This window comes from Symphalangus syndactylus, chromosome 15, assembly GCF_028878055.3.
Source record: "Symphalangus syndactylus isolate Jambi chromosome 15, NHGRI_mSymSyn1-v2.1_pri, whole genome shotgun sequence".
NCBI lineage: Eukaryota > Metazoa > Chordata > Mammalia > Primates > Hylobatidae > Symphalangus > Symphalangus syndactylus.
Genome location: NC_072437.2, coordinates 79,848,634 through 79,875,664, shown reverse-complemented (window position 1 = coordinate 79,875,664; position 27,031 = coordinate 79,848,634). Strand labels below are relative to the sequence as shown.

General features: G+C 41.0%; 1 protein-coding gene and 1 long non-coding RNA gene across 4 annotated transcripts in view; both read right to left on the bottom strand.

The window, feature by feature from the left end:
* Positions 1-27,031, bottom strand: part of TNFSF11 (TNF superfamily member 11) — a 191,127-nt gene that overhangs the window by 99,364 nt on the left and 64,732 nt on the right. For 2 of the 3 annotated variants that reach the window (XM_055244127.2, XM_055244123.2), the window contains exon 3: positions 20,652-20,698. The exons of the other annotated variant lie outside the window; for it this stretch is intronic. In XM_055244127.2, coding sequence (XP_055100102.1) covers positions 20,652-20,698 — 47 coding nt within the window. The remainder of the gene's footprint in view (positions 1-20,651; positions 20,699-27,031) is intronic. 3 annotated transcript variants of the gene reach the window in all.
* LOC129463522 (uncharacterized) lies at positions 20,711-24,507 on the bottom strand. The gene is made up of 3 exons (XR_008651209.2): positions 24,340-24,507; positions 22,308-22,417; positions 20,711-22,218 (listed from the first exon to the last, which is right to left on the bottom strand). It is a non-coding gene; the product is annotated as an uncharacterized lncRNA (long non-coding RNA).

Below are 27,031 nucleotides of genomic sequence, written 5' to 3'. Positions count from 1 at the left end.
GTCTACAACCATCTGATCTTTGACAAACCTAACAAAAACAAGCAATGGGGAAGAATTCCCTGTTTAGTAAATGGTGTTGGCAAAACTGGCTAGCCCTGTGCAGAAAACTGAAACTGGACCCCTTCCTTACACCTTATACAAAAATTAACTCAAGATGGATTAAAGACTTAAACATAAGACCTAAAACCATAAAAACCCTAGAAGAGGCCAGGCATGATGACTCACGCCTGTAATCCCAGCACTTTGGGAGGCTGAGGCGGGAGGATCACAAGGTCAGGAGATTGAGACCATCCAGGCTAACATGGTGAAACCCCATCTCTACTAAAAATACAAAAAATTAGCCAGGCATGGCTGCGGGTGCCTGTAGTCCCAGCTACTCGGGAGGCTGAGGCAGGAGAATAGCGTGAACCCAGGAGGCAGAGCTTACAGTGACCCGAGATCGCGCCACTGCACTCCACCCTAGACGACAGAGCGAGACTCCATTAAAAAAACAAAACAAACAAAAAAACCCTAGAACAAAATCTGGGCAATGCCATTCAGGACACAGGCATGGGCAAAGACTTCATGACTAATACACCAAAAGCAACTGCAACAATAGCCAAAATAGACAAATGGGATCTAATTAAACCAAAGAGCTTCAGCACAGCAAAAGAAACTAACATCAGAGTGAACAGGCACCCTATTGAATGGGAGAAAATTTTTGCAATCTATCCATCTGACAAAGCGCTAATATCCAGAATCTACAAGGAACTTAGACAAATTTACAAGAAAAAAACAAACAACCCCATCAAAAGTGGGCAAGGTATATGAACAGACACTTTTCAAAAGAAGACATGTATGGGCCAACACACATGTGAAAAGAAGCTCATCATCACTGGTCATTAGAGAAATGCAAATCAAAACCACAATGAGATACCATCTGACACCAGTTAGAATGGCAATCATTAAAAAATCAGGAAACAACAAATGCTGGAGAGGATGTGGAGAAATAGGAATGCTTTTACACTGTTGGTGGTAGTGTAAATTAGTTCAACCATTATGGAAGACAGTGTGGCAATTCCTAAAGGATCTAGAACTAGAAATACCATTTGACCCAGCAATCCCATTACTGGTTATATACCCAAGGATTACAAATCATTCTACTATAAAGAAACATGCATATGTATGTTTATTGCAGCACTATTCACAATGGCAACGACTTGGAACCAACCCTAATGCCCATCAATGATAGACTGGATAAAGAAAATGTAGCACATATACACCATGGAATACTATGCAGCCATAAAAAAGAATGAATTCGTGTCCTTTGCAGGGACATGGATGTAGCTAGAAACCATCATTCTCAGCAAACTAACACAAGAAGAGAAAACCAAACACCACATGTTCTCACTCATAAGTGGGAGTTGAACAATGAGAAGATATGGACACAGGGAGGGGAACATCACACACTGGGTTCTGTCTTGGGGTGGCGGGCAAGGGAAGGGATAGAATTATGAGAAATACCTAATGTAAATGACGGGTTGATGGGTGCAGCAAACCACTATGGCATGGGTGTACCTGTGTAACAAACCTGCATGTTCTGCACATGTATCCCAGAACTTAAAGTATAATAATAAAAAAATACAAGAAAAGAACTACCTGAGAATATGATTCAGCAAAATAACAAAGTAAATAAAGAAATAGCAAGCTATAAGTGAACCTACTCCAGGAGATAAGTGAAGGAAAAATCTAGGATGACACCTATGCAGCAGACCTTAAGAACTATCAGATAGGATTGGAATGGAAAGGTGGGAGTCCTAGGAAGAAAGTCTTTCAAGAATCTTAGAAGTCAATATGATGGAGTTTTAGAAAAATAAAAAATAAATAAGCAGAAAGAAATATAATGAAGCAATTAGATCCCCTAGGAAAAATCTATACAAGAAAGACAATCATAATACTTTACTTGGTTCTGCAGTGGATTTTACTTATGTAATCACAATACAATAAATCTCAAATGATAGTTTATTTTTATTGTTTTGAGATAGGGTCTCACTCTGTGGCCCAGGCTTGGGTGCAGTGGCACAATCACGGCTCACTGCAGCCTCAAACTTCCAGGCTCAAGCAGTCCTCCTGCCTCAGCCTCCCAAATAGCTAAGATTATAGGCATAAACCACCACACCTGACTCAAGTTTTAGTTTAATACAAAGTAGTGATTAGTAGTATTTGAAGGATAGGAGGTAAGGGAATGGTGGAGGAATAGTCAAATCCTCATCAAATAACAGGAAATAAGTAATGTATAAAATGGGTATGTGAAGTAGCAGTATAAGCATATTCTATATAAATATGACCTTAAGTATGATATGAAGTAGCTAAAAGTTAAGTTGCTTCTTAGGTGGGGAGGAATGGTAGATAGATAGAGGTCTTGTCTGTTGTCTTTACATTTATAAGCTTTTCAGTGTTTTTCGATTTTGTTTAATCATGTATTAGTACACATTATTACTCTGATCAAAAGAGGAGAAGGTGGCGGCAGCAGCAGCAGGGCAGCGGCAGTGTGCGTGGCAAACAGAGAGGAAGAGACAGAGTGGTGTGAGATGAGGCTGGAGAGGTTTGGAGTCAGACAGTCCAGGCTCTGGCAGAGGAGGTTGAGGATCCTGATCTTCAATGGAAAGCCACTGAAAATTCTTTGGCTGTGTGTGTGTCATGAAATAATTTTGAAAAGCACTCTGGCTTCAATGTATGAATTGGTTTGGAGGGTTACAACAGCACATGAGAGGTAGCCAGTTAGAAAGCTATCGTTATAACTAAGATAGGATTTAGAGGTACCTTGGATAGTTTGGTAGAAACAGAAAGGATTTGATAGAAGAGTGAAATTTAGAAAGCAAGACTGAGAGGTTATGGCAATTGATAGCATATAAAAAGTTGCATAAAAATGGAAGATAATGGAATCCACACGATGGGGACAAAATTATGTATAGCTCACTCTAGATAACTTTAGCCTTGTTATACAAAAGTAATTTCAAATCATTTTCACTAGTAAATTACCACATCCTTCTACTTAGGGATTTGGTGGAAACACTTACATAGGTATGACAAACAGCCTTTCCCCAACCAGGGTTCCATGTGAGAATTAAGCTGTTAGAGAAAATTACTAAAAACTTTTTTTTTCAATTCTCCTAAGGATACATAGGAGAGTACCATTGTAGATGCATATAACATCAGGGATTAATACTCTCCTAAAATCCTGGTTGATATGGGCTGGTAACAAGGATTGTTTCTGGTCTGATTCAATCCATATTTTTCTTCTTTTAATGCCCAATTGATAGTTCTTCTATGGTTCTATATTTCACATGCTGTCGGGCCATATCTGTATGACCCATACCAGTGTATGCATCCACTGTATACATTTGTAGATTTGCAGCTGCTCAAAGTTCCCTAAGTACAGCTTTTTAATCAGTTGGATTGCCAGGATAGTGAGATTATTATTAGAGCAGTTCCCCAGATAGTTCCAGGTCTCCTTCCAGTTGCATGGTATGATTATATATTCCTGATCCCTTGAAGTTATGGGTGATCATGCAATTTCCTTTGATCACTAAAGTATGAATAAAAGTGAAAGGCGTCATTTCTTTTATTTTTTCTTTTTTTATTATACTTTAAGTTTTAGGGCATATGTGCACAACATGCAGGTTTGTTACATATGTATACATGTGCCATGTTGGTGTGCTGCACCCATTAACTCGTCATTTACATTAGGTATATCTCCTAATGCTATCTCTCCCCCCTCCCCCAACCCCACAACAGGCCCTAGTGTGCGATGTTCCCCTTCCTGTGTCCAAGTGTTCTCATTGTTCAATTCCCACCTATGAGTGAGAACATGTGGTTGGCTTTTTGTCCTTGCGATAGTTTGCTGAGAATGATGGTTTCCAGCTTCATCCATGTCCCTACAAAGGACATGAACTCATCCTTTTTTATGGCTGCATAGTATTCCATGGTGTATATGTGCCACATTTTCTTAATCCAGTCTATCATTGACAGACATGTGGGTTGGCTCCATGTCTTTGCTATTGTGAGTAGTACCACAGTAAACATACGTGTGCATGTGTCTTTATAGCAGCATGATTTATAGTCCTTTGGGTATATACCCAGTAATGGGATGGCTGGGTCAAATGGTATTTCTAGTTCTAGTCCTCTGAGGAATCGCCACACTGACTTCCACAATGGTTGAACTAGTTTACAGTCCCACCAACAGTGTAAAAGTGTTCCTATTCCTCCATATCCTCTCCAGCACCTGCTATTTCCTGACTTTTTAATGACAGCCATTCTAACTGGTGTGAGATGGTATCTCATTATGGTTTTGATTTGCATTTCTCTGATGGCCAGTGATGATGAGCATTTTTTCATGTGTCTGTTGGCTGCATAAATGTCTTCTTTTGAGAAGTGTCTGTTCATATCCTTTGCCCACTTGTTGATGGGGTTGTTTTCTTCTTGTAAATTTGTTTGAATTCTTTGTAGAGGAAAGGTGTCATTTCTAAGCAGAATCTTTAAGAGCTAGTACATACTTTACCATGTTCCCTTTTCCCACTTCAACAAACATGAACCCCATGTTCAGATAAAGCCTCTGTCCCAGAGTCACTACAATAAACAGGGAGTCTCTTAGCATTCCACATTGAACAGGTACCATGGTTTGAAAAACAACAAACCAAAGAAAGGTGTGCTTATCCACTGAGATTTTTGTGTCATTTGTTACTGCAGCACAATCCTACCTATCCTGTCTAATACAGATGCTTTTCCAAAATGCTCTGCAAAATTTCTATCCTTAATTGCATATGTACCAGGAGTGATTTATTTCTGTACATTTTAGTGACCCTGCTTTGTGACTCCCTCTCATGTGAATATTTTTGTGAATATTTTATGTTCTATGGGCCAGCTGACTCTGTCTTCTACCCTCAATGCTATGAGGAAGGCTATTATTTTTTCCCAGAACCATACCAAAAGCAAGGCAGTGGGAATGGACCATGCCATGGAGGAAATAAGAAGGTGCATTTTCTGTAGAAATTTTTAAAACTGTAATAAAACCAACTAAAGATCAGCGTGCTTTTTATTATCATCATAGGACTACAGTGCAATGCAGTTTATAAGTGTCTGTTACATATCATGCTAGAGAACTTCCCCAGCAGTAAACAACCGAACTAGCTGGGATCCATAAATTAATTCATTCACTTACTAAATACCTCTTTTGAACAAGACATGGTGCTATGCACTGCAGATAAAGGAAGGAACAACACTGGCACTGTCCCGACCCTCATGGCGTTTATACTTGGAGCACAGGAGCAGGAATTCTACAAGTGTGCAAGTTGCCATGATATGCATTTTTCCTCCTTGAGGAGGTGCCATTTAAGTTAGACCTGAGTGATAAGGAAGAGGCAGCTGTGCAAAGATCTAGAAGAAGAGCATTCCAGGCAGAGTGACCATCAATGCAAAAGCTTTGAAACAAGAACAAGGCTAATGTGCCTGAATATTGTGAATGCAGTGGTGAGTGGAGAGAGAGGGGGTCAATGAGAGAAGCAGGGATCAGGCACTATGCGATATCTTTCAGGCCATCCATTATAAGGAATCAGAATTTTCATCTGGTTGGGAAGGGAAAGCACTGAAGAGCTTGAAGCAGGCAAGTGATATAATATGACTTGTTCTTTACAAAGACCTCTCTGGCCTCTGTGTGGAGACTGAGAGGCAAGACGGGGAGCAGGACATCAGTGTTGGGGCTGTTGCATTGATCTATACAAGGGATGGTTGATATGCCTTGAATGAGAATCTTAACAGTGGATATGATGAAAATAGCCAAATTCAGAAATTGACAGGACAAGACTTACTGATGGATTGGACATCAACAGCGAGTGAAAGAGAGGACACATAAACAACTCCTGGTTAAAATTTTGGATTGGACAATTGAGTGGATGGTGAGCATCACTTACTGAGACATTTTTTTCTTCGTATATGTTCTGTTAAACTGAAAAAATTAAAGTTAATCCCCCTTTCCTAACTTCCTTCTACACTGGCAAAAAAAAAAAAAATGAAATATTTTTCAGTTAAATGACATTATCAAATTAGACTACTAGAAAATACCGTAGATCAAATCATCTGGGAATTACCACCCCAGAGCATCCAGGTCTGAACTCAGACAGGCAATTTGATTGGCTCACAATGATATCATAATTCTATTTCAGGGCAGAACTGGAGGTCTGCGTGTTGATGCCCAGAGCCTGAGGTCTGGCCACCCACGGGTCTCTAAGCCCTCATCTAGATTCATGCTGTGCTGAGACCATTCTGTGAGTTGATAAAAGGCTGTAGGGTGGCTGGGCCTTAGGGTAGAGGGTTGTGTAATGCAGTGCATAATGGCAGTGGAGGTAAGATTAGAAACCAGAAAATATATGTCAATGTGGTCTGACCCCTTTCTGGGTTCACATCAAAATCCCCGTTTGCTTTCCAGAAAGTAGTGGTACAAACCATTATTCCTGTTCATGACCTCCTTGGGACAGTTCTTCTAGGACACAATTCTCCGTTCCACTAGAAACTATTTTAAAAGTAAACAACACCAGACACCACTACTTAAAGAAAGTCTGGCACTAACATCCTTCTCAGAAACATTTTGTTGTTGTTGCACAAAAAGTGGCCTCATTACAAAGAGCTTTATTCACAGATCTACAAAGAAGATGGAGACCATAGGGTCACACATCCAGGAGACAGAATTAAACAGTGTCATTCCAGAAAGGCAGCAATGAATTCCAAAACGGATTTCAGCTATGAAGATAGATTTTTGCCTATTGCCTGCAATAGGAATAGGAAAACCATCGTGTGTCTAGTGTAACAATATAAGACTTTCAAAGGGTATGGTATTTATTCAAACCACACCATCAGTAGAATCTGCATCTCAAATTGCAATGTCAATTTTCCCTCATTGTGCATGTTTCCAGTGCAGTGCCTGGATCTGAAGAGTGGTGGGGCCATACATCAATCTCTTTGGCTTTGGCCAACTCCTTTGGGTGTTTTGAAGGCATCTCCACCACTTGGCTCATAGCATGTGTCTGATTAAGCCATTGTAATAGGATAATGGACAATCTCATATTGTGGAATCATGATATGGCATTGTAAGATGGACCCAGAGAATCATATCAACGCAATTCTCAAGGGTGGAGTACACACACACACACACACACACATATATATATGTACACAGTATCTAGGCTACAGCAGGCTAATAACTTAGTGGGCAGTATCGCATAGTGGTTAAAGGCTTGGACTCGAGACAGTTCAAGTCCCATTTCTGAGTTCAAGTCCCATTTCTCTGAGTTCAAGTCCCATTTCTCTGAGTTCAAGTCCCATTTCTCTCATTTACCAGCTCTAATGTGAAACCTTGGCAAGTGTTAAATGGGGTGACAAAAGTAGAACGTATTTCATGGGATTGTTGAAATGATGAAATGAATTAATACACATAAATGACATAGTACAGCACCTGGCAAATAGTAGGGACTATTTGGTATTATTATGATTACACTGCATATTTTTAATCTAAGGCCACACTTCATGTGTGTCCCCTTCATGACTTAATGTGCTGTCAGAAATCATCCTAGAGAAAAGGAGGTGAGAAACTAACATGCACTGAGCCTCTACTCAATACCAGGAACTATTCCAGAGAATATACATATGCACTGTCTCTAAGTCTGAGTCATTTCCCCAAATGCAGTAGCCCATGACTCAAGTGGGGAGAAGTGTGGTATGATCCAGGTACTTAGTGTAGCCTTGCCCAGATTTAAAACCTGACTCCACCACTTACTAGCTGTGTGACCTTGGATGAGTTATTTCACCCTCTAAACCATCATTTCCATATCTGTAAAACAGGTATAACATCTAATATTCATGGTGCTTGTGAAGATCTAACAAATTGACATATGTATATGACAGTGGCTGGCACAGTGTGGGTTCTCAAAAGCAATGTTGCTCCTCTAGTTACTCTTAGCTTTTACCTCCCAGGGAACTGGTAGCCTTCCCTGGAAGAATTCAAGGCCAATAGGCATTTTGCTATTTAAACATAATTTATTCTTTCATGGAAAAAACATTTTAAATCATTACATGTATAGTGAAAGAAAAAATAAATTATGTAAACATCTGGAAAGAGTCTTAAATTTCCAACAGACATACGTTTTCTTATTTAGCATATATTCACCTTTCAGCCCCATGTATTTGTCAATACAGAATTTCCTTTAATTCCCCCGTAACTTAGTTGTTTTAACCAAAAAGTAAGAGTTAATTGGAGCAAAGGGAAAGATGAGAGGATGATCAGCAGTTCTGAGATGACAGGCATTGATGGTTTTCTCAGTAATCTGTGGGGGCTCACCCTGACTACTCATTCTGAAATGAATCTGTAGCTTTCTCAACCAAATCTTACAGCTTTGAGGGATAGGCATTTTATAATTTTTTTAAATCTTTTTTTGAGACTGAGTCTTGCTCTGTCACCCAGGCTGGAGTGCAGTGGCACAATCTTGGCTCACTGTAACCACCCCCTCCCTGGTTAAAGCAATTCTCCCGCCTCAGCCTCCCAAGTAGCTGGGATTACAGTCACATGCCACCATGCCCTGCTAATTTTTGTATTGTTTTAGTAGAGATGGGGTTTCACCATGTTGGCCAGGCTGGTCTTGAACTCCTGACCTTGTGATCCACCTGCCTCGGCCTCCCAAAGTGCTGGGATTACAGGCATGAGCCACTGCGCCCGGCCGGCATTTTACAATTCTAAAGATAGGAGGGCTGTGAAATGGCCCTCAAGGAGCTAGGCTATAAGGTGTCGTGATGTTTGGTATCATTGTCCTTTCCTTTTGGTTCCAAGGCAGTGATGGGGATGTACATTACACAATATATAAAATTAAGGATACCAGATCTAAACACATGCCTCTACTTACTGAAGCCTGGCGCTAGACCAGGGACTGGCCACAGCATACAAGGTCAGCTGGTATCATTGAATTAGATACATTTGGGTTCGCTTGGGTGGCAGAAGGTGCCAGAGCCCAAGCAGACTGATATGAGGTAGAGCTTAACCAGGACTACCATCCGTGTGGCCAGGTACTTGACAAGACAAGTGGGCATTGGGGCCAGGAGGGAGAAGCCAGCAGGGACGAGGCATGGGCTTGCAGAGGTACAAAGCCCAGTGCTCCTTACTGGAAGAGGATGCTTGTTCAGTCTTTTAAATGCAATACACCCTTCTGATGACATAGCAGGATTGTCAGGACTCCCTGTCCCCCATAGGATTGCTGAAAACTAATGCTAGGAGCCAAGTCAATCAATAATTCATTCATTCTACAAATATTTATTGAGTACCTACTATGTGAATAAAATATGCCAAATTTCCATGACCTGGCGGTGCTTACAGTTTAGCAAGCAGAGACAGATAGTAAATGAGTAAATGATTTAGTATATTGGAAGATGAAAAGTTCTCAGGGAAACAAAAAGTAAGGCAGGGTAAGGGAGTTGGGAATATAGTGGGAAGACTACAGTTGTTTTTTTTTTTTTTTTTTTTTTTTGAGACGGAGTCTCAGTCTGTCGCCCAGGCTGGAGTGCAGTGGCACAATCTCGGCTCACTCCAAGCTCCGCCTCCCGGGTTCACGCCATTCTCCTGCCTCAGCCTCCCGAGTAGCTGGGACTGCAGGCGCCCGCCAACACGCCCGGCTAATTTTTTGTATTTTTGGTAGAGACGGGGTTTCACTGTGTTAGCCAGGATGGTCTCGATCTCCTGACCTCGTGATCCACCCGCCTTGGCCTCCCAAAGTGCTGAGATTACAGGCGTGAGCCACCGCGCCCGGCCTACAGTTTTAAAAACAGTGGTCAGAGTAGGTCTCATTGAGGAGACGACTTTTGAGCAAAGACTGTAAGGGAGTAAGGAAGTAAGCCACGTGGTCACCTGAGTCAAGAGCATGCAGGTGACCAGAATGAAAAGGACTATTTGTGGTGCAAAGGCCCTAGGATGGAACACACCCAAGGAGGCTAGTATGGGTGGAGAGCTGGAGGAGAGGGGGAGAGCTGTAGGAAATGACATCAGAGAGGTAACAAGGAGGGTGACCAGACCATGGAAGGTTCTGAGAACTTTCATTTTTACTGAGTGAAATGTGGACCTGCTGGGTACAGTGGCTCACACCTGTAATCCCAGCACTTTGGGGGGCCGAGGCAGGTGGATCACCTGGGGTCAGGAGTTTGAGACCAGCCTGACCAACATGGTGAAACTCCATCTCTACTAAAAATACAAGAAATTAGCCAGACATGGTGGGGGGTGCCTGTAATGCCAGCTACTTGGAAGGCTGAGGCAGGAGAACTGCCTGAACCCGGGAGGTGGAGGTTGCAGTGAGCTAAGATAGCGCCATTGCACTCCAGCTGGGGAACAAGAGTGAAACTCCATCTCAAAAAAAAAACAAAAAAAAGAAATATGGAACCAGAACCATGCAGGGTTTTCAACAGAGGAGTGACATGATCTGAGTAATGTTTTCAAAAGATTAGGAGGCTGTTGCAATAATCCAGGAAAGATACAGATCAGGGTGGTTCAGCAGCAGAGGTGGTGAGACATGGTCACATTCTGGATAATTTTTGAATCAGGATTTCCTGGTGGAACCAATGCTAGATGTGACAGAGGAGACTTAGGAAGAACTCTGAGGTTTTTGGCGTGGATATCTGGAAGCTTCAAGTTGCTATCAACTGAGATTTAGAAGGAGGAGGTTAGGAGAGAAGTCAGAAGTTCACCTTTGGATGTGATAGGTTTCAGATATCCGAGAAGTATGCTGGAGGAAGGGTAGACACTTGTATACAATGAGTCTGGAGTTCAGGAGAGAGGTCTACGCTGGAGATACAAAAGCAAATGAGAATGAGGTTTTCAAGGGAGGGGTTGGTGACAGAGAAGAAAGTCAAGGACAGGAGACTTCTATTTTAAAAGATAGCCAAGAAAAGAAGGAACCAACAAAAGAAGTGGGTAAGGATTGACCAGAGGCAACTCTCTTTCAAATCAGGAGGGAGAAACTTCTCTCCAGGCTGTTTTCATAATTTGAAATGTGTGATTTGGGTATGTGATGTGATCCTTGTGTATGGCTCACAGTGGTTTCATGGAAGCTCTAGGTTTGGAGAAAACAGCCGGGGTTATATTTTCCTGTGTATGTTTCCAGTATGTTTGGATTGTGTGGCTAGGTGGACCCACATGCCCCAAGAGATAGAATCTTGAGACCAGGGACACCCTCTGAATAAGGCTGCTGAGGACATTTCCTTCTGTTTACCAAAGAGGGGGGCGGGGGAAGTTTTATTTTTCATTTTGTCTGCTGATAGCATTTAAAAAATAATATTCTAATATGAATTCTGTTGTGTGTAAATAGTCAACAAAAGCCTATTTTTCTGAATTTAATGTATCCAATCCTTTTCTTTAGGACGGGGGCTTTTCTAGACTCCTTATTGATTATTGTTAACTATCAGGGTTATTATTGACTTGTTAACTATTAGTGTTTTTTTTTTCCTTTTTTGAAAATAGTCCTCTTCATTAATTTATGTCCTTTTTATCATTGTTCCAAATGACGTCTTACTTCCTGTTACTCAGCTACACAACTGAGAGTTATGTCCCATCCTCTTTAGAGAAATTTATTCACCAAATTGACCCAACCACAGCATCAGAGCTTGAGATACTATCTTTCAGGTTTTTCCTGGGGTTGAGCTATGCAAAAGAATATAAATCCTCAGCTACTCATAAGCTGAAGTGGGAGGATCACTTGAGGCCAGATGGTCAAGACCAGCCTGGACAACAGAGCAAGATCCCTGTCTCTAAAAAAGAAAAACAAATAAAAATGTAAAAAACAATATAAATCCTTATGTTTCTTAACCTGTACATTTAATAATTATCATATAGCAACTCTAGTTGGCCAGAATTAAAAGCTTGACACATAATAACTCATTTTATCCTCTCAAAATCCCTGTGAGGGAGGGACTATCATTGTCATCCTCACTTTAGAAATGAAAATGAAGTACAGAAAGATTAAGTCACTTGCTAAGGACACACAGCTAGTAAGTGGCACAGCCTCAGTTTGAACCCACAAGGCTGGGCTCTAGAGCCCCTGTGCCTAATCACTAAGCTTTGCTATACCCTTTGCCTCTTTTAATAGCTTTCCACCATGTGAGCCACTTCTGGCTTTTGTGTTGTTGTCGTTGTTTGCTGATGTTTTTGTTTTTGGTAAGATCAGAACCTCGTATCCGGCACTTTCAGATCACCCTTAAAGTTAACCAAACAGCATCTGAAAAATGGTGATGCCATGAGCCAGGGAGGCCACATGAAGGGCCACACAGATGAAATTGCTCCGGCGGCCTTCCCTGCACGAAGGCAGCTGCTATTCTTGGTGCTACAAGGTATAACGATTGTAGCTATTGGTATTTTAAGCACATTCAATATAAAATTGACTTTTTTAATACCCTAAGGAATTCATCCATATGAAGATTTAAAATGCATTTCTTCTCAATATGATTTTATTATGATTTTTCTTTTTTAGAGACAGGGTTTTACTCTGCCACCAGGCTCGAGTACAGTGGCACAATCACAGCCTCAAAATCCTGGGCTCAAGTGATCCTCCCCACCTAAGCCTTCCAAGCAGCTGGGACTAGAGGCATGTGTCACCACACCTGGCTAATTTTTTTTTTTTTTTTTTTTTTGAGGTGGAGTCTCGCTCTGTCTCCCAGGCTGGAGTACAGTGGCACGATCTCAGCTCACTGCAACCTCCACCTCCTGGGTTCAAGCGATTCCCCTGCCTCAGCCTCCCCAATAGTCCCTAGTAGCTGGGATTACAGGCACCCACCACCACACCTGGCTAATTTTTGTATTTTTATTAGAGACAGAGTTTCACCATGTTGGCCAGGCTGGTCTCGAACTCCTGACCTCAGGTGATGCGCCCACCTCGGCCTCCCAAAGTGCTGGAACCACAGGTGTGAGCCACTGTGCTGGGCCTCAATTTGATTTATTAAGTGAAAGCCTCATTGCAAGAAACCATGTTTGGACACATTAAGAATCAATGTTGATATGTGGATTCAGTCACGAGCATATTCTATTGCCTGGTCTGAGTATCTGTTCCTTTCACACACTCTCCAGTGAGTCAGTACCAGCAGCAATTTTCCAGTTTCTGCAGATATTTGGTTCTTATCCTGTAGTGAGCATCTCAAAATCTCTCTCTGCTGGACTTGCTTCTCACTGCTTGATTTCTCTGCAGAGCTCCCAATGCACATGGAGGCTTGAGATGTTTGTTGTTTAGATGCAGGTGCTGACTCAGCAGCTTGGGCTGGGGCCTAAGATTCTGCATTCTAAGATGCTCCCAAGCAATGCCGTTGCTGCTGGTCTGCCCTGCAAAATTCCGAAGGAAGGGCCTACAGCTGTGATTCTCAAGCTTGGCTGCCCCATTGGAAACACCTGGGACTCTTTGAAAAATACTATTGCCTGGGTTCTGCCTTCAGAGATTCTTTGTAATTGGCCTGGAGTATGGCCGGGGAAGTAGGATTTTTCAAAGTTCCTCAGGTGAGTCTGCTGCTCAGTCATGATTAAGACTCACTACTTTTGTTTAAAGCAGTGACCCTCAAATGTGTGGGCCTGGACCATCAGCACTGGCATCTCCTGGGAATGAGTTAGAAATGCTAATTCTTGGGCCCCAACCCAGACCTGAATTAGAAACTCAGGTGCACCTGGCTTCCATGTTAACAAACCTCCATGTGATTCTGATGCACATTCAAGTTTGAGAACCACTGGTTTAGAGGCTCACACAATATATCTTCCACTTCTCTTCCTATCCCTCTTGGTCCCTTTCCCCCTCTTCTTACCTCTGTCCTTCTCCTCCCTATGAATCCCTCAACCCAATGTTTGCAAGCTGTTTAGAACAGTAAGGCTATGCTAAAATATGATGATAAAAAGCTAAGAGTTTGGGGATGAGTGTGGAGAAAGCAATTCAATTTATGCCAAATATGCAAATATTTGGGTCATCTTGATAATTGACAGTTGATCACTGCTATGGTTTGAATGTATTCCCTTCCAAAATTCATTTGTTGGAATCTTAATCCCCAAATGCAAGAATATTGGGAGGTGGGATTTAACGGGAGGTGTTTAGGTCACAAGGGTGGCGCCCTCATGAGTGGATTAATGCTGCTTTAAAAAGGGCTTAGGGGATTGAGTTTGACCTGTCTTCTGCTCTGCTGCCATCTGAAGACACAGCATTTCTCCTCTCCAGAGGGTGAAATCTTCAAGACACCACCTTAGAAGCAGGGACCAGGCCCTCATCAGACACCAAATCTACTGATCTTACACTTCCCTACCTCCCAAATAGTAAGAAAAAAAAATTTCTGATTTTTATAAATTACCCAGTCTGTGCTATTCTATTATAGCAGTACAAACGGACTAACAAAGGCAATCCACTTAGGGACTGTGTACCCCAAACTAGAGTGAACTGGATGCACCAAAATGTTGTAAACCCATTGGTTACACCTTAAAGCCAATAATGTCCTACTACATATTTGGAAGGATACCAAATGGAAATTGTTCTAGTATATGCTTCTGCCAGTCACCATCTAGTGCTTTTGACAGTACTGCGTAGATCTACTCAATCAGAACCTTCCCAAGCCCAGGCTGACATGGTGCCACTGTCTTTAAGCCCCCACTAACGCCTCCGGGGTGATGCTCTCAAAGTCTGTAGAGCTAGTTCTTCACCTGTGTTTTTTATAGCCCTTGATCCCCGGGGCTGTCAGGCCCTGTATGCTTGAATCTCACTGGCCTTCACATCTGAGGAAGAGGCTCCCTGTGGGCATCGCACCTAACTTTGTGCAGGTGACAGATATCCATGGAGAGCAGACTGTGGCCAGGCTGCCAGGGGATTGAGGAGGCAAAGCAGCTTCTGCTAAGGGATGTTCCAGTCCAGTGGGAGGCTGAGCCCAGCACACAGAAATGAATGACTCTGCAAGCCTAATGCGAACACCTGGCTCAGTGTTCAGGTCATTTGGCATGCTATTTACACAGAAGAGAGCAACGCGGGCCTACTCCTAGGAGAAGGAAGGATACCTTTTGCCTCAGAGCATTAATATTAGGCGATCTTTCTTTTACTTGTGGCAAGATACATATAACATAAAATTTGCCATCTTAATCATTTTTAAGCATATAGTTCAGTAGTGTTACGTGTATTTAAATTTTTATGCAATCAAACTCAAGAACTTTTTAATGTCACAAAACTGAAACTCTATGTGAATATCCAATAAACAACACCTCCCTACTTCTCCCTCCCCACAGCCTCTGGCAACCACAATTCAAGTTTCTGCTTCTGTGAATTGGGCTACACTTTGGCACCTACCTCATATAAGTAAAATAATACAGTAATTGTCTTTTCATGGCTGACTTATTTCACTTAGCATAATGTCATCAAGAGTCATCCATGTTACAGCATATGTCAGAATTTCCTTCCTTTAAAGCTGAATGATATTCCATTGTACATACATATCACATTTTGTTTATCAGTTCATCAGTTTGATGAATACTTGTGTTGCTTCCACATTTTGGCTATTGTGAATAGTGCTGCCGTGAACATGGATGTACAAATATCTCTTTGAAACCCTGCTTTCAATAGATATATACCCAGAAGTGAATTGTTTCGATGATATGGTAATGCTATTTGTAATTTTTTGAGGATCTGTCATTCTGTTTTCCGAGGCAGCTGCACCATTTTCCTTTCCCAACAGTGCACAAGTTTTCTAATGTCTCCACATCCTTGTCAACACTTGGTATTTTCTTGTGTTTTGATAGTAGCCGTCCTAATGGGTATGAGGTGAGATCTCATTGTGGTTTTGATTTGCATTTTCCTAATGATTAGTGATGTTCAGCATTTTATTTTCATATGCTTATTTGCTGGCCATTTGTATATCTTTTTTGGAGTAATGTCCATTCAAGTCCTTTGCCCACTTTTAAATAGTTTGTGTGGGGGCTTTTTGTTATTACGTTATTATGTTGTTATGTATTTTTTTGTTATTATGTTGTAGGAGTTAGTTTTGGCACCTTTATTGAAAATCATTTGATCGTATAGAGGAGGGTTTATTTCTGGGCTCTATTTCATGCCATTGTTCTGCATGCTTGTCTTTATGCCAGCACTACCCTGTCTTGATTACTGTAATTTTGGAATAAGATAAATCAAGAAATATGAGACCTCCAGCTTTGTTCTTCTTTTTGAAGATTGTTTTTGGGATAATATTAGGCAATCTTTTAAACCAAAATTCAGATTTCTCTCTCTTAATTTTTTAAACTAAGGCAGAGGAAATGGGGATAGCAAGAAGGAGCAAGAAGTGTGTGTGTGTGCCTGTGTATAATTTTTTGGAGGGGGGGGGTTTAGAGACAGGGTCTCACTCTGTCACCCAGGCTAGAGTGCAGTGACATGATCATAGTTCACTTAAGCCTTGAACTCCTGGGCTCAAAGGATCCTCTGCCTCAACCTCCCAAGTAGCTGGGATTACAGGTGCATACCACCACACCTGGCTGAATTATAAGAGTTCTTTACATATTCTATACAGTAACCCCATATCAAATATATGACTTACAAATATTTTCTCCCATTCCATAGGTTGCCTTTTCACTCTGCTGAGCGTGTCCTTTGATACACAGAAGTTTTTTTTTCTTTATGTTGATGTAGTCCAATTTACTCTTGTTGCCTGTACATTTGGGTAATATCCAAGAAATCATTGCAAAATCCAAAGAACATTTTCCCCTATGTTTTCTTCTAAGAGTTTTATAGCTTTAGGTTTTATGCTTAGGTCTTTGATTCATTTCGAGTCAATTTTTGAATATAGCGTAAGACAGGTCCAAATTTATTCTTCTGCAGGGAGATCTAGTTTTCCCAATATTTGTTGAAAAGACTATTCTTTACCCCATTGTCTTGGCACCCTTATTGAAAATCATTTGATCGTACACAGGAGGATTTATTTCTGGGCTGTATTTCATTTCACTGTTCTACATATCTGTCTTTTTTTTTTTTTTTTTTTTTTTTTTTTTGAGACGGAGTCTCGCTCTGTCGCCCAGGCTGGAGTGCAGTGGCGCAATCTTGGCTCACTGCAAGCTCTGCCTCCCGGCTTCACGCCATTCTCCTGCCTCAGCCTCTCCGAGTAGCTGGGACTACAGGCGCCTGCCACTACGCCCGGCTAATTTTTTGTATTTTTAGTAGAGACGGGGTTTCACTGTGGTCTCGATCTCCTGACCTCGTGATCCGCCCACCTCGGCCTCCCAAAGTGCTGGGATTACAAGCGTGAGCCACCGCGCCCGGCCTACATGTCTGTCTTTATGCCAGCACTGCCCTGTCTTGATTACTGCAATTGTGTAATAAGATAAATCAAGAAATATGAGGCCTCCGGCTTTGTTCTTCTTTTTGAAGATTTTTTGGCTATTTGGGATAATATTAGACAATCTTTTAAACCAAAATTCAGATTTCTCTCATCTTAAAAGTCTCCAATATCTTCCTATGACATGTACACCTCAAACTTCTTACCAAGAGGACCCACAACCTACTGCGTAACCTGTGTGCGACCTGCCTGTCTGCCCTCCCCTCTCAGCATTGTCCACAGTGCTCCAGTGCCACTGGCCGCCTGTCTGCTCTCCAGCCCAGTTCCTCTGCCCGAGTGCTGTTCACTCACACATCTGTCCATTCGTGCATTCTACATGTATTTGTTGAGATCCTACTCTGTGTTGGGTCCTGTTATAGGTACTATGGATACAGCAATTGATGCTCATGGCTGGTGCCTTCTCAGCCTTTAGCTGAGGGGCCTTCCTCCTCACCCTGTCTAAATTTGTTCTTCCTCTTATGCCACCCCCCGCCCCATTCTCCACTCCTATATTCTACTTTTACTGCTTTCATAGACTTACTCTTCATTTTTTTAAAAAACCTGCATATTTTCTGTCTCTCTCATCAGACCTTAAGCTTCAAAAAGTCAGAGACTACAAAGACACTTGGGGGACACTCAGTACACATTTGTTGAAAGCATAAAGTGCGTTTGGTTGACGATTTTCTGAGAGGACAGTAAACTTGGGTACATAAAGGCTTCCTTTTAGAGGACTGAGAGGTCATTCACCTCTCTGAGCCCCTGTCATGGCTGTCGGTTTGAATGTCACCAAATCGCCATTTAGAAAGCTGGGTTAAACTTGCACTGAACACAGAATAAAGCATTATAGCCATAATTTCACTGTTTAAAAGGAGCAGGATTTCTGTGGACACTGAACATTTGTTTTCTCATCTTCTGATCTGATCCTTTCCAAAGAAAATTGGAAGCTAAGAAATGAACCCCTATGTGTCATCTGAGAACGAGACCCTAATATCTGAGTAAAGGAAAGAAATAATTTCCCCTGAAAAGCTAGCTTGTATTTTTTCTTATGAGTACCACTCACTGATTCAAAGTCATTGACTTAAAATAGCAAGTTGTTGGATTCCATTACTCTTCTGGACAAAAATGCTTTAAAATGTGAGTCAATCCAGGTTTAACCAAAAAGAAGAAGAAATGCTTCCTAAATAATCACATTTTGATGGTCATTTAATTAAATGTAACCACTGATGTTGTAACTCCCTAAATTACAAATGTGCCCCTGCCACGTTCGTATTACCCGAGTAAACTGAAATTCATGAGGCAAAATAAGCCATTTACCACTTTCTTCCCTTGGGTTCACAACCCAAAAGTATTTGCTCATAGTAGATGAATGTAATATGGACACATATTTGCAAGTTTACCTCATAGTCAGCCACAAGGTAAATAGAGTCATCTGTATTATAAACCCCCAAAACCATATTATAACTTTACACCATGAAACCTGCCAAAATTACATTTTATACCCTTACTGAATGTACACTCCAAAATTACCACTTCTTAAATGAAATAAGAATGTCAGACTTGGTTGTCCTGCAGAAGATGAATCATGTGAATTATATTATTTTATCATATTTTATTTTCATTCAGACAGTTTCAATCCCCTGCAACACGTTTGAGCTGAACTGTTTGTTTAGTACATTCCCCCAGCCTATTAGTCATGAAAGAACCAGATAATCTAGTGATTATCTTGCGGGGCTCACTCATTGCTTTTGGAAACAGGCCACAGATGAAGTAACAATAACCACACTGACGGAAAAAACAAAAAAAGCCAAGCCAGCAATATAATATTATGACAGCAGATCACATCTTGACTTGAAAAAGCAGAAGTAATTGTCTAGTTTTCTCCACTTTATACATATATATCATCTCCCTTGATGTTCTGCCCCTGTCTGCCACCAATCAATCCTCATCCAAGAAACATAGTCTAAATTTTCCCCACGGATCTTCAGGAATGACTCACTGAGTATAGCTGGAAGTACATGAGAAATTTTATTTCAAACATAAATATTTCCATTATGCTTCCTGAGGGGATACATAAGGTCAGGATATGTCACAGAATTTTGCTTCACAGCACATAATTTTCTCATTTTTACCACAATTATTTCTCTTCAGCAAACAGGTTAGAGTCCTTGCTAGAATGCTCATTACAAGATTGTTCAGAGTGACAAAAAATGAAAATCAACTCAAATGTCCAACATCAGAGGATGGGTTGAATAAACCATGGCCCATACATATCACTGGAATATGAGACAGGCATTAAAATAAATGATGATGTGAGAACGTATTTGTTAATGTGGAAAGATGTTAATTTTATATTGTCCATTGAAGAGAATATATTCAGTAATAAGTTCTCTTATACATATGTTACATTATATATGAGAGAAATATGTATAAGAAATATATATATGAGAACTAAACTATTTGTAATATAAAACTATGTGTGTATTATAATAGATGCAACATTATTATGTATTTAATACAAGATATGTGTAACATTATTTCTTTTGGAAAGTTTTTCCTGATTCCAGTTTATATCATGCCTTCTTTTTTTTTTTTTTTTTTTTTTTTGAGACAGAGTGTTGCTCTGTCACCCAGGCTGGAGTACAGTGATGCACTCTTGGCTCATTGCAACCTCCGCCTCCTGGGTTCAAGTGGTTCTCCTACCTCAGCCTCCCAACTAGCTGGGATTACAAGTATGTGCCACCACGCCCAGCTAATTGTTGTATTTTTAGTAGAGATGGGATTTCACCATGTTGGCCAGGCTGGTCTCAAACTCCTGACCTCAGGTGATCGGTCCGCCTTGGCCTCCCAAAGTGCTGGGATTACAGGCATGGAGCCACCATGCCTAGCCTATGCCTTCTTTTTAAATATTAATATTATCCTAGAATACAGACTTTCCCTTTATAGCACTTATCACAATTGTAAATAAACATGTAATTGCATCATAGTTGTTTGAGCCTGTCTTCCTACCCAATTTGTTTCTTCATTTTGATTTTCTGTATTTTCTAATTTTTCAACAATGGTTATATACTTTTTTAATAAAAAGAACTTAATAGAATAAAAAATGGAATTGTATTAGTCAGCTTTTGCTGTAATGATGCTGCAATCAATACCAGAATATCAAAGTCTAAAACAGTAAGTCTTCATTTCTCGCCCAGTGTCTGTGGGTCATCTGGGTGGCTCTGTTCCAGACTGTAAGTCAAATTCAGGTTTTCTCCTATGGAGAGTTAGGCAGAAGGATTAGTCCTTACCTGAGACTTGCTATTCTCATGGTAGGAGGCAGGAGCACAAGAGAGACCTGCAGAAACATGCAAAGCCTTTTAAAACCTCCGACAGAATTGGCATTTACGTACACCCACCCTCTATCGGTCAAAACAAGTCACATGGCCAAGCCCAAGGACAATGGAGTAAGGATGCATATTTTGCCTCCTGTGAGGCATGGTAAGTCAACTGACAACAAGAAGAAATGTATTATTACAGAGAAGAAGCAAAGATTTGAGTATAATAATCCAATATATCACAATACTAATATTTTCTAGTAACTAAGGCCAGTTTTGTGCTAGTAGTCCAAGTATAAAAGGCAGAATCACAAACAACATCAAGCTCTAAACACAAGGGCTGAGTCCTTGAACTAAACAACAGCCTTTCAGAAACATACACATCAGTGGAGATAATTAGCAACAGTGTCCGAATTTAAGAGTAACAACACAGCAAAGAAAAATACGCTGACTATATCAATTGTAGTATGTGGCAGATTGTTGCACTAATAGTCCTCAAAGTTTCACACCAGATTCACATCTCCCTGTAAACCAGTTATTTTCAACTGAAGGCAATTTTTCCATTCAAAGGTCACTGGCAATGTTAGAGACATGTTTGTGTGTTATGGTCTGGGGTGTGTGAAGCTCATGGTCTGAATTTTTACTGTTATCTGAGGGGTAGAAGCCAGGGATGCTGTTGAATGTCCTACAATGCACAGGACGGCCCACAAGACAAAGAATTTTCCAGCCCCAATATCAGTAGTGTTGCTGTTCAGAAACCCTGCTGTAAATATACACCTTCCCACATTCACTCTTGGTTTGGCCATGTTATTTTTTTTGGCCAGTGTGGCATTACCAAGTATAACACAAGCAGGGGTGTAAAAAGTGATTGCTCACGGGGGCTTGCTATCTCTGGTTACATTTGGAATCCAGCCACCATGAGAAGAAGCCTGAACTTGTTAAATGCTAGAGACGTGGAACTCAGTTGCTCCCATTGCCCCTGTCAATCACATGAATTAGGCCATCAAGAGCCAATTATCCCTTAGCACACCCACCAGCTACCTGTAGCCATGTAAGTGAACCCAGGCAACTGCCCAGATGAGCATAGCCAACACTGACAAATAACAGTATCAGGAGCTAATAAATGATTGTTTTTTTAAGTCACTGCATTTGGAGGCAGTTTATTATGAAGCAAAGATATTGTACTTATGGGAATACATCCTAAGATGCTGTGATCAAAGGGCTCAGACATACAATAGTTTAAATAAGAAGTTTTTACATAAAAGTCCAGGACTCCTCAACACAGGTTTTCCACCTCTGAGTCCAAAGTGGCTCCTCCAGTTCCTGCTATCACAACTACATCTCAGTCAGCAGAAAGGGAGAAGACACAATGGATGTTCACATAACAATCCGTTGAGGTCAGGCCCTGAATGCGCCACATATCATTTTTGTTCATATCCCATTGCCAAAACATAATCACGTGGCCACATCTAGCTGCAAGAAGAAGCTGAGAAATACTGACTTTAGCTGTGGCAAAATTCTTTACGCTCAGGAAAACAATCTAGTAGAGTAGAAGAAAAGAAGAATGAATTTTGGAAAACAGTTGACTGCTATAGTGATTTAAACTTCTCATGAAAAATTGTTAATTACATGTACATATCAGATGAGGTGGTCAGGTGGTAGCCTGGGCTATCCAGAAAACTGCTTCAATCCTCCATTTCACTTTGCCATGTCACTTTAAAAATCACTTGCACTTGAATCTGTAACACAATTTATGTTTTTTAATGGGGAAAAAGTTGATTTCCATCAAAGTAGAAGATAACATGAATTTTCTTAACACAAATATTTTCTTCTAATTTCCACTATGAAATCCAATTATTTTCCCAAGGAAATATTCCCAGTATGTGGAAGTTTTTAAAGCAAAAGTGAGCACCCAGGCCATAGCCTTTGGAATGCTTTAGCATCGTTTTTCCATTTTTATCATCTCTCACAAATTTTCTCCTGTATTTTCTAATCCACAGAAAATTTTACACACCTGGGTACCAGATCATAAGTCCTTGTGGACCCTGGTAAGGGTTTGGTTTTAACAGGGTAATATAACCAACGTAATAGAAAACTAGACAAAATGTGTGAATGAGAGTAAACAGAAAAGGAAATATGAATGACCTATAAACCTAAAAACATGTGTGTCCTCCCTCCATTAAAGAAATAGAAATCAAAAACTACACTGAAATGCCACTTTTCACTTATAGAATTATGTTTGATAACACATTGTTGGTGAGAATGCAGTTACTCTCATTCATTGCTAATAGGACTATAAATTGTTCAATCCTAGAGAAAAATTATCAGGAACTGTATAATTTTAAAAATGTATATGCCCTTTGAGGGGCCGGGCATGGTGGCTCACATCTGTAATCCCAGCACTTTGGGAGGCAGAGGCGGGTGGATCACGAGGTCAGGAGATCGAGACCATCCTAGCTAACACAGTGAAACCCCATCTCTACTAAAATATACAAAAAATTAGCCAGACATGGTGGCGGGTGCTTGTAGTCCCAGCTACTCCGGAGGCTGAGGCAGGAGAATGGCGTGAACCCGGGAGGCAGAGGTTGCAGTGAGCCGAGATTGCGCCACTGCACTCCAGCCTGGGCGACAGAGCGAGACTCCACCTCAAAAAAAAAAAAAGTATATACCCTTTGCGTTAATAATTCCATTTCTAAAAATTTATCTTACTAATATATTTATACACATAATGCTTTAAGATTATTTTCTGAAGCATTGTTTGGCCAAGGGAAAAGAGGGAAAAACCTAACTGTTTATTAGTAGGGGATTTGTTAATTATAGTACATCCACACAATGGAATATTATATAGCTACAAAGAAGAACCTATTTTAAATAATTTCTGAAATACTCTTTTAATTTAAAAAGGCATAGAGGTATAGAACACTGTGCATAATGCTGTCATTTGTTTAAAAGGAAGAGAATGTTTGAAACTACACAAAATTTTTAGAAGAATAAACGAGTTGACACCAGTGCTTACCTCTTGGTGGAGATGGGAACCAGGCTGACACAGGATAGAAAAGGAGTGTAAATTTTTCAATAAGCATATTTTTATACTTTTTTATATTTGAACCATATGAAGACATTTTCTCTTCAAAGAAAATTACACAGGGTTTGGTGGATTTTTTGTTGTCTTTTTTTGTGTTTGAGTTGGATTCTCGCTCTGTTGCCCAGGCTGGAGTGCAGTGGTGTAATCTCAGCTCACTGCAACCTCCACCTCCCAGGCTCAAGTGACTTTCCTGCCTCAGCCTCCTGAGTAGCTGAAACTACAAGAATGCTCCACCACACCTGACCAATTTTTGTATTTTTAGTAGAGAGAGTTTCACTATGTTGGCCAAGCTGGTCTTAAACTCCTGACCTCAAGTGATCTATCTGCCCAACTCGGCCTCCCAAAGTGCTGGGATTACAGGCGTGAGCCACCATGCCTGGCCTACATAGGGCTTGTTTTTAAGTGAAAAGTACTATATCTCTCGTTGAAGACACTGTATTTATATTAATGCAGCCTAAAATTATATTTCTTTATTTTTAATCATTACATCATATTGAGATCTTAGCAAACTATCTAAGCCTCTATCTCCTTTCTGGATGTACTGCTCTTATATCAAGTCCTTTTATTTGTACTTACTTGATTTTTTTCATCCAAATATACATCTGTTTTTAAAAAGCTTAAAAACTTTTGGCCGGGAGCGGTGGCTCACTCCTGTAATCCTAGCACTTTGGGAGGCCGAGGCGGGTGGATCACGAGGTCAGGAGATCGAGACCATCCTGGCTAACATGGTGAAACTCCGTCTCTACTAAAAATACAAAAAAAAATTAGCCAGGTGTTGTGGCGGGTGCTTGTAGTCCCAGCTACTCAGGAGGCTGAGGCAGGAGAATGGCGTGAACCTGGGAGGCGGAGCTTGCAGTGAGCCAAGATCACGCCACTGCACTCCAGCCTTGGCGACAGAGCGAGACTCCCGTCTCAAAAAAAAAAAAAAAAAACTTAAAGTAAGCTCCTTGCAAAGGAGAGCTGCCCCTCCTGTCATTTGCATTTCCAACCATTTTTAATAAGTAAAATCCAGAATAGCGCATACTTCCAACAATTATTTACCAATTATTGAGATACTAAAACTAATATTCTGGTACTAAGTTAAATTCTGTGGGTGATACAAAGATTTCATATATGTGTAAATGTATATTATATATGTAAATTTTATGTATGTAAATGTATATTATGTGTGTGTGTATATATATGTGTGTATACACATACACACATATGCCACAGCTTATATATGATAATCATATGGTTAAAGTTCTTAGATATACTACTTTTTTTTCTTTCTTTTTTTTTTTTTTTTGGAGACAGAGTCTCGCTGGTCACCCAGCTGGAGTGCAGTGGCACGACCTCGGCTCACTGCAAGCTCCGCCTCCCGGGTTCACGCCATTCTCCTGCCTCAGCCTCCTGAGTAGCTGGGACTACAGGCGCCCGCCACCGCGCCCGCCACCACGCCCGGCTAATTTTTTGTATTTTTAGTAGAGACGGGGTTTCACAGTGTTAGCCAGGATGGTCTCGATCTCCTGACCTCGTGATCCGCCCGCCTCGGCCTCCCAAAGTGCTGGGATTACAGGCATGAGCCACCGCGCCCGGCCTACTACTTATATTTTTAAACATTTTGAGTAAAATCTCAATTTGCATTTTCTTAGAAACTTCCAAGTATACAAAGCAGATTTACAAATAGGCAATCTATTTTTAGGGGCTCTCAGCTCTGTCATTCAAAAGAAACAGAACGGTAATTCCTTTCAGTAAAAACTAAGCCATCTTTTCCCTAAAATTAAACGCATTTCACAAAGCTATTAAAACTGGTGAATTTGAGAAGTATATATAATTTTACAGCAATGGCAATAATAAAACTGATTTTTCATCAGGTTTTTTAAAGAGCACGTGCTCATTGCAGAAAACTTGTAAAATACACAGACATACAAAGAAGAAAATTAATGCCACCTGTAACCTCACGAGTTAGAGATACCCACTGCTAACATTCTAGTTCACCACCAGCCAGTCATCCTAACCAGTTAACATTAACTCCATGTCAAACCATCAGCTTTGACTTTTGTCAGTGTTCTAAAGCTGGAGTTCATTCTCACTCACTAAGACTGGTTTTCTCATCTACTCATGAGACCTTCAGCAACTCAGCTTTGCCTCCAGATATTGGTTTAACCTAGAAGATCAAGAGAGGCAAAAGATTTGTCCAGAGTGTGGGAGTGGGGAGGCAGGTTCCACATCAGAAGGAAGGGCAGCACTTCCCTCCCCCTGCCTGTCTAGCACATTTTGGGATGCTTGTGTCTGCTCATCCAAGTCTCCTCTGCCTCCCCTTTAGGCCACATCATGGGTGTGGCTCCGAGTTATGAGTTCTGACCAGCACCCAGAAAGGGATGGAAACTCCTGGAATTAGGGGTAGAGAGAAGGAAAGGCAGAAAACAAAGGGGATAAGTAAAGCAATCTTCTCGACCAACATGCATTTCTTCAAGGCCGAAAGTGGAAAAGCACAAGAATCAGTGATAAGTGATGACAGAGCACTAATAAAATATGGGGAAATCAGAAACATCTTAACTACAGTTCACTTCTATTATCTGAGTATAATATAACTATCTGCACTTTAATGTCTGTGAATCCATGACTACTCATCCTTAGTTTCTCCTTCCTCAGCTCCCATGGCACTCTATCACCAAACCCTGTCGATCACATCCCCCAAGTCAGCCTTAAATGTAATGCTTTCTATCTCCACTGCCACCATAATCTTTCACGAAAATTTATCTGGTCTCCCTGCTTCCACACCTGCCTCCCACAATCAGTTCCTCTCTGGCTGCTAGGTGGTCTTTGGGAAAACAAAGACCATGCCATATCAGTTTCCTGGTCAAAACTCATCAAACTTCCCAGTTGCACAAATGCTGGGCATGCCCCAAAAGGTCCCATGTGATCTGGCTGCCGACCTGCAACTTCATCCCACTGCTCCTGCTCTCACCCTCTTGATCTTCTTCCAGGTCTTTCCACAGGCCAGTCTCTCCCCTCTCGGGGCCTTCCACAAGCTCATCTCTGCCTGGAGGCACCTCCCATGTCTCTGCCACTGCTCCCTTCTTAATCTTTAGATCTCAGTTTAAACATCACAGAGAGTAACATGGAATCACACCTAGGTGTTAAGAAACACATCAAAATGTTACAGTTCTTTCTCTGGGGAGAGATTCTGGAGGGTTTTTATTTTTTTAATACTAACGTATATTTCCTAAATTAACTACAATAAAACTAGGTTGTTTTCACAATCAGAAAAAATAAAACAAAC